Raw genomic sequence first — 15304 nt, 5'->3', positions numbered from 1 at the left:
AAATCTATTATGTCTACTATGGTTACTTGATTAATATAAAATCTATTATGGCTACTATGGTGACTTGGTTAATATAAAATCTATTATGTCTACTATGGTGACTTGATTAATATAAAATCTATTATGTCTACTATGGTGACTTGATTAATATAAAATCTATTATGGCTACTATGGTGACTTGATTAATATAAAATCTATTATGTCTACTATGGTTACTTGATTAATATAAAATCTATTATGTCTACTATGGTGGCTTGATTAATATAAAATCTATTATGGCTACTATGGTGACTTGATTAATATAAAATCTATTATGGCTACTATGGTGACTTGATTAATATAAAATCTATTATGTCTACTATGGTGACTTGATTAATATAAAATCTATTATGTCTACTATGGTGGCTTGATTAATATAAACTCTATTATGTCTACTATGGTGGCTTGATTAATATAAAATCTATTATGTCTACTATGGTTACTTGATTAATATAAAATCTATTATGGCTACTATGGTTACTTGGTTAATATAAAATCTATTATGTCTACTATGGTGACTTGATTAATATAAAATCTATTATGTCTACTATGGTGACTTGATTAATATAAAATCTATTATGGCTACTATGGTGACTTGATTAATATAAAATCTATTATGTCTACTATGGTGGCTTGATTAATATAAACTCTATTATGTCTACTATGGTGGCTTGATTAATATAAAATCTATTATGTCTACTATGGTTACTTGATTAATATAAAATCTATTATGGCTACTATGGTGACTTGGTTAATATAAAATCTATTATGTCTACTATGGTGACTTGGTTAATATAAAATCTATTATGTCTACTATGGTAACTTGAATTATATAAAATCTATTATGTCTACTATGGTGACTTGATTAATATAAAATTTATTATGTCTACTATGGTGACTTGATTAATATAAAATCTATTATGTCTACTATGGTGACTTGATTAATATAAAATCTATTATGGCTACTATGGTGACTTGATTAATATAAAATCTATTATGTCTACTATGGTGGCTTGATTAATATAAAATCTATTATGTCTACTATGGTGGCTTGATTAATATAAAATCTATTATGGCTACTATGGTGGCTTGATTAATATAAAATCTACTATGGCTACTATGGTGACTTGATTAATATAAAATCTATTATGGCTACTATGGTGGCTTGATTAATATAAAATCTATTATGTCTACTATGGTGGCTTGATTAATATAAAATCTATTATGGCTACTATGGTGGCTTGATTAATATAAAATCTGTTATGTCTACTATGGTGACTTGATTAATATAAAATCTATTATGTCTACTATGGTGACTTGATTAATATAAAATCTATTATGGCTACTATGGTGACTTGATTAATATAAAATCTATTATGGCTACTATGGTGACTTGATTAATATAAAATCTATTATGGCTACTATGGTGACTTGATTAATATAAAATCTGTTATGTCTACTATGGTTACTTGATTAATATAAAACCTATTATGGCTACTATGGTGACATGATTAATATAAAATCTATTATGTCTACTATGGTGACTTGATTAATATAAAATCTATTATGTCTACTATGGTGACTTGATTAATATAAAATCTATTATGTCTACTATGGTGACTTGATTAATATAAAATCTATTATGGCTACTATGGTGACTTGATTAATATAAAATCTATTATGTCTACTATGGTGACTTGATTAATATAAAATCTATTATGGCTACTATGGTGACTTGATTAATATAAAATCTATTATGTCTACTATGGTGACTTGATTAATATTAAATCTATTATGTCTACTATGGTGACTTGATTAATATAAAATCTATTATGGCTACTATGGTGACTTGATTAATATAAAATCTTTTATGTCTACTATGGTGACTTTATTAATATAAAATCTATTATGGCTACTATGGTGACTTGATTAATATAAAATCTATTATGGCTACTATGGTTACTTCATTAATATAAAATCTATTATGTCTACTATGGTGACTTGATTAATATAAAATCTATTATGTCTACTATGGTTACTTCATTAATATAAAATCTACTATGTCTACTACGGTGACTTGATTAATATAAAATCTATTATGTCTACTATGGTGACTTGATTAATATAAAATCTATTATGGCTACTATGGTGACTTGATTAATATAAAATCTATTATGTCTACTATGGTTACTTCATTAATATAAAATCTACTATGTCTACTATGGTGACTTGATTAATATAAAATCTATTATGGGTACTATGTTGACTTGATTAATATAAAATCTATTATGTCTACTATGGTGACTTGATTAATATAAAATCTATTATGGCTACTATGGTGACTTGATTAATATAAAATCTATTATGTCTACTATGGTGACTTGATTAATATAAAATCCATTATGTCTACTATGGTGGCTTGATTAATATAAAATCTATTATGGCTACTATGGTGACTTGATTAATATAAAATCTATTATGTCTACTATGGTGACTTGATTAATATAAAATCTATTATGTCTACTATGGTGGCTTGATTAATATAAAATCTATTATGGCTACTATGGTGACTTGATTAATATAAAGTCTATTATGTCTACTATGGTTACTTGATTAATATAAAATCTATTATGTCTACTATGGTGACTTGATTAATATAAAATCTATTATGTCTACTATGGTTACTTGATTAATATAAAATCTATTATGTCTACTATGGTGGCTTGATTAATATAAAATCTATTATGGCTACTATGGTGGCTTGATTAATATAAAATCTACTATGGCTACTATGGTGACTTTATTAATATAAAATCTATTATGGCTACTATGGTGGCTTGATTAATATAAAATCTATTATGTCTACTATGGTGGCTTGATTAATATAAAATCTATTATGGCTACTATGGTGGCTTGATTAATATAAAATCTGTTATGTCTACTATGGTGACTTGATTAATATAAAATCTATTATGTCTACTATGGTGACTTGATTAATATAAAATCTATTATGGCTACTATGGTGACTTGATTAATATAAAATCTATTATGGCTACTATGGTGACTTGATTAATATAAAATCTATTATGGCTACTATGGTGACTTGATTAATATAAAATCTGTTATGTCTACTATGGTGACTTGATTAATATAAAATCTATTATGGCTACTATGGTGACATGATTAATATAAAATCTATTATGTCTACTATGGTGACTTGATTAATATAAAATCTATTATGTCTACTATGGTGACTTGATTAATATAAAATCTATTATGTCTACTATGGTGACTTGATTAATATAAAATCTATTATGGCTACTATGGTGACTTGATTAATATAAAATCTATTATGTCTACTATGGTGACTTGATTAATATAAAATCTATTATGGCTACTATGGTGACTTGATTAATATAAAATCTATTATGTCTACTATGGTGACTTGATTAATATTAAATCTATTATGTCTACTATGGTGACTTGATTAATATAAAATCTATTATGGCTACTATGGTGACTTGATTAATATAAAATCTATTATGGCTACTATGGTTACTTCATTAATATAAAATCTATTATGTCTACTATGGTGACTTGATTAATATAAAATCTATTATGTCTACTATGGTTACTTCATTAATATAAAATCTACTATGTCTACTATGGTGACTTGATTAATATAAAATCTATTATGTCTACTATGGTGACTTGATTAATATAAAATCTATTATGGCTACTATGGTGACTTGTTTAATATAAAATCTATTATGTCTACTATGGTTACTTCATTAATATAAAATCTACTATGTCTACTATGGTGACTTGATTAATATAAAATCTATTATGGGTACTATGGTGACTTGATTAATATAAAATCTATTATGTCTACTATGGTGACTGTATTAATATAAAATCTATTATGGCTACTATGGTGACTTGATTAATATAAAATCTATTATGTCTACTATGGTGACTTGATTAATATAAAATCCATTATGTCTACTATGGTGGCTTGATTAATATAAAATCTATTATGGCTACTATGGTGACTTGATTAATATAAAATCTATTATGTCTACTATGGTGACTTGATTAATATAAAATCTATTATGTCTACTATGGTGGCTTGATTAATATAAAATCTATTATGGCTACTATGGTGACTTGATTAATATAAAGTCTATTATGTCTACTATGGTTACTTGATTAATATAAAATCTATTATGTCTACTATGGTGACTTGATTAATATAAAATCTATTATGTCTACTATGGTTACTTGATTAATATAAAATCTGTTATGGCTACTATGGTGACTTGATTAATATAAAATCTATTATGTCTACTATGGTGGCTTGATTAATATAAAATCTAATGTGGCTACTATGGTGACTTGATTAATATAAAATCTATTATGTCTACTATGGTGACTTGATTAATATAAAATCTATTATGTCTACTATGGTGGCTTGATTAATATAAAATCTATTATGGCTACTATGGTGACTTGATTAATCTAAAATCTATTATGTCTACTATGGTGACTTGATTAATATAAAATCTATTATGTCTACTATGGTGACTTGATTAATATAAAATCTATTATGGCTACTATGGTGACTTGATTAATATAAAATCTATTATGGCTACTATGGTGACTTGATTAATATAAAATCTATTATGTCTACTATGGTGACTTGATTAATATAAAATCTGTTATGGCTACTATGGTGACTTGATTAATATAAAATCTATTATGGCTACTATGGTGACTTGATTAATATAAAATCTATTATGTCTACTATGGTGACTTGATTAATATAAAATCTATTATGTCTACTATGGTGGCTTGATTAATATAAACTCTATTATGTCTACTATGGTGGCTTGATTAATATAAAATCTATTATGTCTACTATGGTTACTTGATTAATATAAAATCTATTATGGCTACTATGGTGACTTGATTAATATAAAATCTATTATGTCTACTATGGTGACTTTATTAATATAAAATCTATTATGTCTACTATGGTGACTTGATTAATATAAAATATATTATGGCTACTATGGTGACTTGATTAATATAAAATCTATTATGTCTACTATGGTGACTTGATTAATATAAAATCTATTATGGCTACTATGGTGACTTGATTAATATAAAATCTGTTATGTCTACTATGGTTACTTGATTAATATAAAATCTATTATGGCTACTATGGTGACTTGATTAATATAAAATCTATTATGGCTACTATGGTGACTTGATTAATATAAAATCTATTATGGCTACTATGGTGACTTGATTAATATAAAATCTATTATGTCTACTATGGTGACTTGATTAATATAAAATCTATTATGGCTACTATGGTGACTTGATTAATATAAAATCTATTATGTCTACTATGGTGACTTGATTAATATAAAATCTATTATGTCTACTATGGTGACTTGATTAATATAAAATCTATTATGTCTACTATGGTGACTTGATTAATATAAAATCTATTATGGCTACTATGGTGACTTGATTAATATAAAATCTATTATGTCTACTATGGTGACTTGATGAATATAAAATCTATTATAGCTACTATGGTGACTTGATTAATATAAAATCTATTATGTCTACTATGGTGACTTGATTAATATAAAATCTATTATGTCTACTATGGTGACTTGATTAATATAAAATCTATTATGTCTACTATGGTGACTTGATTAATATAAATTCTATTATGGCTACTATGGTGACTTGATTAATATAAAATCTATTATGTCTACTATGGTGACTTGATTAATATAAAATCTATTATGGCTACTATGGTGACTTGATTAATATAAAATCTATTTTGTCTACTATGGTGACTTGATTAATATAAAATCTATTATGGCTACTATGGTGACTTGATTAATATAAAATCTATTATGGCTACTATTGTGACTTGATTAATATTAAATCTATTATGGCTACTATGGTGACTTGATTAATATAAAATCTATTATGTCTACTATGGTGACTTGATTAATATAAAATCTATTATGGCTACTATGGTGGCTTGATTAATATAAAATCTGGTTTGTCTACTATGGTGGCTTGATTAATATAAAATCTATTATGGCTACTATGGTGGCTTGATTAATATAAAATCTATTATGGCTACTGTGGTTACTTGATTAATATAAAATCTAATATGGCTACTATGGTGGCTTGATTAATATAAAATCCATTATGTCTACTATGGTTACTTGATTCATATAAAATCTACTATTGCTACTATGGTGGCTTGATTAATATAAAATCTACTATGGCTACTATGGTGACTTGATTAATATAAAATCTATTATGGCTACTATGGTGGCTTGATTAATATAAAATCTACTATGGCTACTATGGTGACTTGATTAATATGAAATCTACTATCGCTACTATGGTGACTTGATTAATATAAAATCTATTATGGCTTGATTAATATAGAAAGAGACCATAGCTGGACATATAAAAATGTTGCAAACAATCCTGGCAATAAGTCACATTAATGGAACTATTAACATTGTTTAAGAAAGTTACTAAATAAAAGCCAAAACCTCCAACAAAGCCTAAACAAAAATTCAATCACCTGCTCTTCATTGATGACCTCAAGCTACGTGCCAGATGATGACTTAGGTTGACTCTTTCAGGTTGTATATAACTTCTCCAGTGATATTGGATGAAGTTTGATTTGGACAAATGTGTCCAGTGCTTCATCAGAGCAGGGTAGGTTCAAATTGAAAACACAGTTTGATGGCAATACTCACATCAAGGACCTAGAAGAATAGTTAAAATACAAATACCTTGCTTTTAAGAAGATGAATGGTCTCAGCAGTGACAGCCACTGCAGGTTCAATTCCACATAGAAGTAGAGAGTGTGAGTCACCTGATATCCAGCTGAAAGATTCTGCTTGGGGTACGGCTATTATATAATGCAACATAATGGAGTGTTCTGTAAAAACTTAAATATCGAATTTAGCAGCAAGTCTTGGGAACATGTTTACCTGAAAGAACAGTTGGAAATAAGTCGTACATCATTCACTATGACTATGTGATTCCTATGGCTACGCACCTAGAAACAGAACTATTAAACCTGACATAGTGATATGGTAGAAAGAAGCAATCTTGGTAGAAATTAGTGTCTCCAATGATGCTGAGTTAAACAGAACTGCAAGGGAAAGATATCAAAATACAAAAATCTTATGTTCGATATGAAAAGAAACTGGAATCTTAGGAAGATCTCCATCATTTCAGTAATTATAAGAGCAATTAGACTCATGAAAAATAATTTCAAAAACTATTGCGCAAGAGGGATTCAAACAATTGCACTTAAAGGGACAGTCAGAATCTTAAAAATATCTCTCAGATAAAATATATGATAGCTGAGGATAGCTCAGTTGAAATATATTAGAGTTTGAACAAAATGATAAGAAAATTGAAAAAATAGGAAAAATATCTAATTATCTATGTTTAACTTTTATTTTTGTTAATTTTATTTTGCTTTTTTTACCAGTTTGATTTATTGGTCACAGTCAACAAAGGAGGATTGTAATTCACGTTCGTCTGTTCATCTATTTGTTAGCGTTTTCCACAATAAACACGCCTTGGAATTTTTTGAAAATTTGCAAACCATTAATCATGATAAAAGTACTTTTTTGCCAGAAAGGATTTTCCAGGATAATTCTGGTTGCTCTCACTAGGGGCCATTATAGGGGTGAAATTGCCCCCAAATTGTTAATCCGCTCAATTATTTGCACTTTTCTCAACAACCATGCATTGGATTTTTTGAAATTTTGCACAAACATTCGTTATGGTGAAAGTAAATTTTTCACTTGTTGAGGGGAACCTTGCATACTCGGCTTGTTTTTTGTAAATCTTAAGAACTTTTGATAGCTGAAAATACTAGAGAAACCTAACCAATATTGATCATGTAGAGAAACCTAACCAATATTGACCAAAGTTTTTTTTCTAAACATCAGCAAATCTCTACAAATGTAGAAATAATATTTCTATTGTCTCGGTAGGAATATTATGTTTTGATTGATTTAATTCTTTTGACAAATGACAGAGTGTTTTCTTATTTTAAAGGCACTTGCTTCCTACCGAATGCCTCTTTTAATGGTGACAATGTTGCATTGTGGAAAATTATCTGCAGGAAAAGTGAATGCATTCAATGAAGTCATGTTGATACCTAGTTGTCACTTCTCGATTAAAGAGGTAAGTAAATCTGATTATTTCATTACTATAATATTTGAAAATATCAAGACGATGCATATTTTTATTGCAACTTGATGATAAAACAAAATTCTAAAATAAGGAAAAACGCCTTATTATTCATGTTCAACTTTTATTTTTGTTAATGCTATTTTTGTACCAATTAGCTCAGCATGCATTGATTTATTGTATCTAAAAATTGGTGTGCACACACCTATGCAATAAACCAGTTACTACCTAATAAGAATTCAATAATGCAAAATATTAAGTGTATGTGTAAACAAAATATTATGTGTAAACAAAATATTATGTGTACATGTCAACAAAATATTATGTGTAAACAAAATATTATGTGTACATGTCAACAAAATATGTGTAAACAAAATGTGTACATGTAAACAAAATATTATGTGTAAACAAAATATTATGTGTAAACAAAATACTATGAAATATTATGTGTACATGTAAACAAAATATGTGTAAACAAAATATTATGTGTACATGTGAACAATATATTATGTGTAAACAAAATATTATGTCTAAACCAAATATTATGTGTACATGTAAACAAAATATGTGTAAACACAATATTATGTGTAAACAAAATATTATGTCTACCTGTGAACAAAATATTATGTGTAAACAAAATATTATGTGTAAACAAAATATTATGTCTACATGTGAACAAAATATTATGTGTAAACAAAATATTATGTCTAAACAAAATATTATGTCTACATGTCAAAAAAATATTATGTATAAACAAAATATTATGTGTATGTGTAAACAAAATGTTATGTGTACATGTCAACAAAATATTATGTGTAAACAAAATATTATGTGTACATGTAAACAAAATATTATGTGTACATGTAAACAAAATATTATGTGTACATGTCAACAAAATATGTGTGTGTATAAACAAATATTATGTGTACATGTGAACAAAATATTGTGTACATGTAAATCAACTATTATGTGTACATGTAAACAAAATATTATGTGTACATGTCAACAAAATATTATGTGTAAACAAAATATTATGTCTAAACAAAATATAATGCGTACATGTAAACACAATATTATGTGTAAACAAAATATTATGTGTAAAAAAAATATTATGTGTACATGTAAACAAAATATTATGTGTACATGTCAACAAAATATGTGTGTGTATAAACAAATATTATGTGTACATGTAAACACAATATTATGTGTACATGTAAACAAAATATTATGTGTACATGTAAACAAATATTATGTGTACATGTAAACAAATATTATGTGTACATGTAAACAAAATATTATGTGTACATGTAAACAAATATTATGTGTACATGTAAACAAATATTATGTGTACATGTAAACAAATATTATGTGTACATGTAAACTAATATTATGTGTACATGTAAACTAATATTATGTGTATGTGTAAACAAAATGTTATGTGTACATGTCAACAAAATATGTGTGTGTGTAAACAATATATTATGTGTACATATAAACAAATATTATGTGTACATGTAAACAACTATTATGTGTACATGTAAACTAATATTATGTGTACATGTAAACAAATATTATGTGTACATGTAAACAACTATTATGTGTACATGTAAACAAATATTATGTGTACATGTAAACAAAATATTATGTGTACATGTAAACAAATATTATGTGTACATGTAAACTAATATTATGTGTATGTGTAAAAAAATATTATGTGTACATGTCAACAAAATATGTGTGTGTGTAAACAATATATTATGTGTACATATAAACAAATATTATGTGTACATGTAAACAAAATATTATGTGTACATGCAAACAAAATATTATGTGTACATCTAAACAAGTATTATGTGTATGTATAAACAAAATATTATGTGTACATGTAAACAAAATATTATGCGTATGTGTAAACAAAATATTATGTGTAAACAAAATATTATGTGTACATGTCAACAAAATATTATGTGTAAACAAAATATTATGTGTACATGTCAACAAAATACGTGTAAACAAAATGTGTACATGTAAACAAAATATTATGTGTAAACAAAATATTATGTGTAAACAAAATACTATGAAATATTATGTGTACATGTAAACAAAATATGTGTAAACAAAATATTATGTGTGAACAAAATATTATGTGTAAACAAAATATTATGTGTACATGTGAACAAAATATTATGTGTAAACAAAATATTATGTCTAAACCAAATATTATGTGTACATGTAAACAAAATATGTGTAAACAAAATATTATGTGTAAACAAAATATTATGTCTACATGTGAACAAAATATTATGTGTAAACAAAATATTATGTCTAAACAAAATATTATGTCTACATGTCAACAAAATATTATGTATAAACAAAATATTATGTGTACACAAAATATTATGTGTACATGTCAACAAAATATTATGTGTAAACAAAATATTATGTGTACATGTAAACAAAATATTATGTGTACATGTAAACAAAATATTATGTGTACATGTCAACAACATATGTGTGTGTATAAACAAATATTATGTGTACATGTAAACAAAATATTATGTGTACATGTGAACAAAATATTGTGTACATGTAAATCAACTATTATGTGTACATGTAAACAAAATATTATGTGTACATGTCAACAAAATATTATGTGTAAACAAAATATTATGTCTAAACAAAATATAATGCGTACATGTAAACAAAATATTATGTGTAAACAAAATATTATGTGCAAAAAAAATATTATGTGTACATGTAAACAAAATATTATGTGTACATGTCAACAAAATATGTGTGTGTATAAACAAATATTATGTGTACATGTTAACAAAATATTATGTGTACATGTAAACAAAATATTATGTGTACATGTAAACAAATATGTGTTCATGTAAACAAATATTATGTGTACATGTAAACAAATATTATGTGTACATGTAAACAAAATATTATGTGTACATGTAAACAAATATTGTGTGTACATTTAAACAAAATATGATGTGTACATTTAAACAAAATATGATGTGTACATGTAAACAAAATATTATGTGTACATGTAAACAAAATATGTGTGTGTATAAACAAATATTATGTGTACATGTAAACAAAATATTATGTGTACATGTAAACAAATATTATGTGTACATGTAAACAAAATATTATGTGTACATGTGAACAAGTATTATGTGTACATGTAAACAAAATATTATGTGTACATGTAAACAAATATTATGTGTACATGTAAACAAAATATGATGTGTACATGTCAACAAAATATGTGTGTGTATAAACAAATATTATGTGTACATGTAAACAAAATATTATGTGTACATGTAAACAACATATTATGTGTACATGTAAACAAATATTATGTGTTCATGTAAACAAATATTATGTGTACATGTAAACAAATATTATGTGTACATGTAAACAAATATTATGTGTACATGTAAACAAAATATTATGTGTACATGTAAACAAATATTATGTGTTCATGTAAACAAATATTATGTGTACATGTAAACAAATATTATGTGTACATGTAAACAAAATATTATGTGTACATGTAAACAAAATATTATGTGTACATGTAAACAAAATATTATGTGTACATGTAAACAAATATTATGTGTTCATGTAAACAAATATTATGTGTACATGTAAACAAAATATTATGTGTATGTGTAAACAAAATATTGTGTGTACATGTAAACAAAATATTATGTGTACATGTAAACAAATATTATGTGTACATGTAAACAAATATTATGTGTACATGTAAACTAATATTATGTGTATGTGTGAACAAAATATTATGTGTACATGTCAACAAAATATGTGTGTGTGTAAACAATATATTATGTGTACATATAAACAAATATTATGTGTACATGTAAACAAAGTATTATGTGTACATGTAAACAAATATTATCTGTACATGTAAACAAATATTATGTGTATGTGTAAACAAAATATTATGTGTACATGTCAACAAAATATGTGTGTGTGTAAACAATATATTATGTGTACATATAAACAAATATTATGTGTACATGTAAACAACTATTATGTGTACATGCAAACTAATATTATGTGTACATGTAAACAAATATTATGTGTACATGTAAACAAAATATTATGTGTATGTGTAAAGAAATATTATGTGTACATGTAAACAAATATTATGTGTACATGTAAACAAATATTATGTGTACATGTAAACTAATATTATGTGTATGTGTAAAATAATATTATGTGTACATGTCAACAAAATATGTGTGTGTGTAAACAATATATTATGTGTACATATAAACAAATATTATGTGTACATGTAAACAAAATATTATGTGTACATGCAAACAAAATATTATGTGTACATCTAAAAAAGTATTATGTGTATGTGTAAACAAGATATTATGTGTACATGTAAAAAAAATATTATGCGTATGTGTAAACAAAATATTTTGTGTACATGTAAATAAATATTATGTGTACATGCAAACAAAGTATTATGTGTACATGTAAACAAATATTATGTGTAAGTGTAATAAAAATATTATGTGTACATGCAAACACAATGTAATGTGTACATGTAAACAAATATTACGTGTACATGTAAACAAATATTATGTGTACATGTAAACAAAATATTATGTGTATGTGTAAACAAAATATTATGTGTATGTGTACACAAAATATTATGTGTATGTGTAAACAAAATGGTCTGTGTACATGTAAACAAAATATTATGTGTACATGTAAACAAAATATTATGTGTAAACAAAATATTATGTTTAAACAAAATATTATGTCTACATGTGAACAAAATATTATGTCTAAACAAAATATTATGTCGAAACAAAATATTATGTCTACATGTCAACAAAATATTATGGGTAAACAAAATATTATGTGTAAACAAAATATTATGTGTACATGTCAACAAAATATTATGTGTAAACAAAATATTATGTGTATGTGTAAAAAAATATTGTGTGTACATGTAAACAAAATATTCTGTGTACATGTAAACAAAATATTATGTGTACGTGTAAACAAAATATTATGTGTACATTTACACAAAATATGATGTGTACATGTAAACAAAATATTATGTGTACATGTAAACAAAATATTATGTGTACATTTACAAAAAATATTATGTGTACATGTCAACAAAATTTTATGTGTACATGTAAACAAAATATTTTGTGTACATGTAAACAAAATATTATGTGTATGTGTAAAAAAAAAGATTATGTGTACATGTAAACAAAATGTTATGTTTACATGTAAACAGAATATTATGTGAATGTGTTAACAAAATATTATGTGTACGTGTAAACAAAATATTATGTGTATGTGTAAAGAAAATATTATGTGTATGTGTAAACAAAATATTATGTGTACATGTAAACAAAATATTATGTGTATGTGTAAACAAAACATTATGTGTAAAAAAAATATTATGTGTATGTGTACACAAAATATTATGTGTACATGTAAACAAAATATTATGTGTACATGTAAACAAAATATTATGTGTACGTGTAAACAAAATCTTATGTTTACATGTAAACAAATATTATGTGTACATGTTAACAAAATATTATGTGTATGTGTAAACAAAATATTATGTGTACATGTAAACAAATATTATGTGTACATCTAAACAAAATATTATATGTACATGTAAACAAAATATTATGTGTACATGTAAACAAATATTATGTGTGCATGTAAACAAAATATTATGTGTATGTGTAAACAAAATATTATGTGTATGTGCAAACAAAATGTTATGTGTACATGTAAACAAAATATTATGTGTATGTGTAATTAAAATATTATGTGTAAATGTAAACAAAATATTATGTGTATGTGTAAACAAAATGTTATGTGTAAACAAAATATTATGTGTACATGTGAACAAAATACTATGTGTAAACAAAATATTATGTCTAAACAAAATATTATGGGTACATGTAAACAAAATATGTGTAAACAAAATATTATGTCTACATGTGAACAAAATATTATGTGTAAACAAAATATTATGTGTAAACAAAATATTATGTCTACATGTGAACTAAATATTATGTGTAAACAAAATATTATGTCTAAACAAAATATTATGTGTACATGTAAACAAAATATTATGTCTACATGTGAACAAAATATTATGTGTAAACAAAATATTATGTCTAAAGAAAATATTATGTGTACATATGAACAAAATATTATGTTTAAACAAAATATTATGGTTAAACAAAATATTATGTCTACATGTCAACAAAATATTACGTGTAAACAAAATATTATGTGTAAACAAAATATTATGTGTACATGTAAACAAAATATTATGTGTACATGTCAACAAAATATGTGTGTGTGTAAACAATATATTATGTGTACATGTAAACAAAATATTATGTGTACATGTCAACAAAATATGTGTGTGTATACAAAATATTATGTGTACATGTAAACAAAATATTATGTGTACATGTAAATAAACTATTATGTGTACATGTAAACAAAATATTATGTGTACATGTCAACAAAATATGTGTGTGTGTAAACAATATATTATGTGTACATAAAAACCAACATTATGTGTACATGGGAACAAAATATTATGCGTAAACAAAATATTATGTCTAAACAAAATATTATGTTTACATGTAAACAAAATATTATGTGTAAAAAAAATATTATGTGTACATGTGAACAAAATATTATGTGTAAAAAAATATTATGTGTACATGTAAACAAAATATTATGTGTACATGTAAATAAAATATTATGTGTACATGTCAACAAAATATGTGTGTGTATAAAAAAATATTATGTGTACATGTAAACAAAATATTATGTGTACATTTACACAAAATATTATATGGACATGTAAACAAAATATTATGTTTATGTGTAAACAAAATATGCGTATGTGTAAAAAAAATATTATGTGTACATGTAAACAAATATTATGTGTACATGT

The 15304-nt window shown here is 24.8% G+C and overlaps 1 protein-coding gene across 5 annotated transcripts in view; it reads left to right on the top strand.

Annotated features, from left to right (window-relative positions):
* LOC145246018 (enolase 4-like) overlaps positions 1-15304 on the top strand; it is a 772121-nt gene that overhangs the window by 406847 nt on the left and 349970 nt on the right. For all 5 annotated transcript variants that reach the window (XM_080107835.1, XM_080107834.1, XM_080107837.1 and 2 more), the window contains exon 8: positions 8167-8295. In XM_080107835.1, coding sequence (XP_079963961.1) covers positions 8167-8295 — 129 coding nt within the window. The remainder of the gene's footprint in view (positions 1-8166; positions 8296-15304) is intronic.

This window comes from Euprymna scolopes, chromosome 23, assembly GCF_053919585.1.
Source record: "Euprymna scolopes isolate OS-2025 chromosome 23, ASM5391958v1, whole genome shotgun sequence".
Taxonomy (NCBI): Eukaryota; Metazoa; Mollusca; class Cephalopoda; order Sepiida; family Sepiolidae; genus Euprymna; species Euprymna scolopes.
Note: the sequence above shows the minus strand (reverse complement) of the source record. Positions and strands in the feature narration are given on the sequence as shown.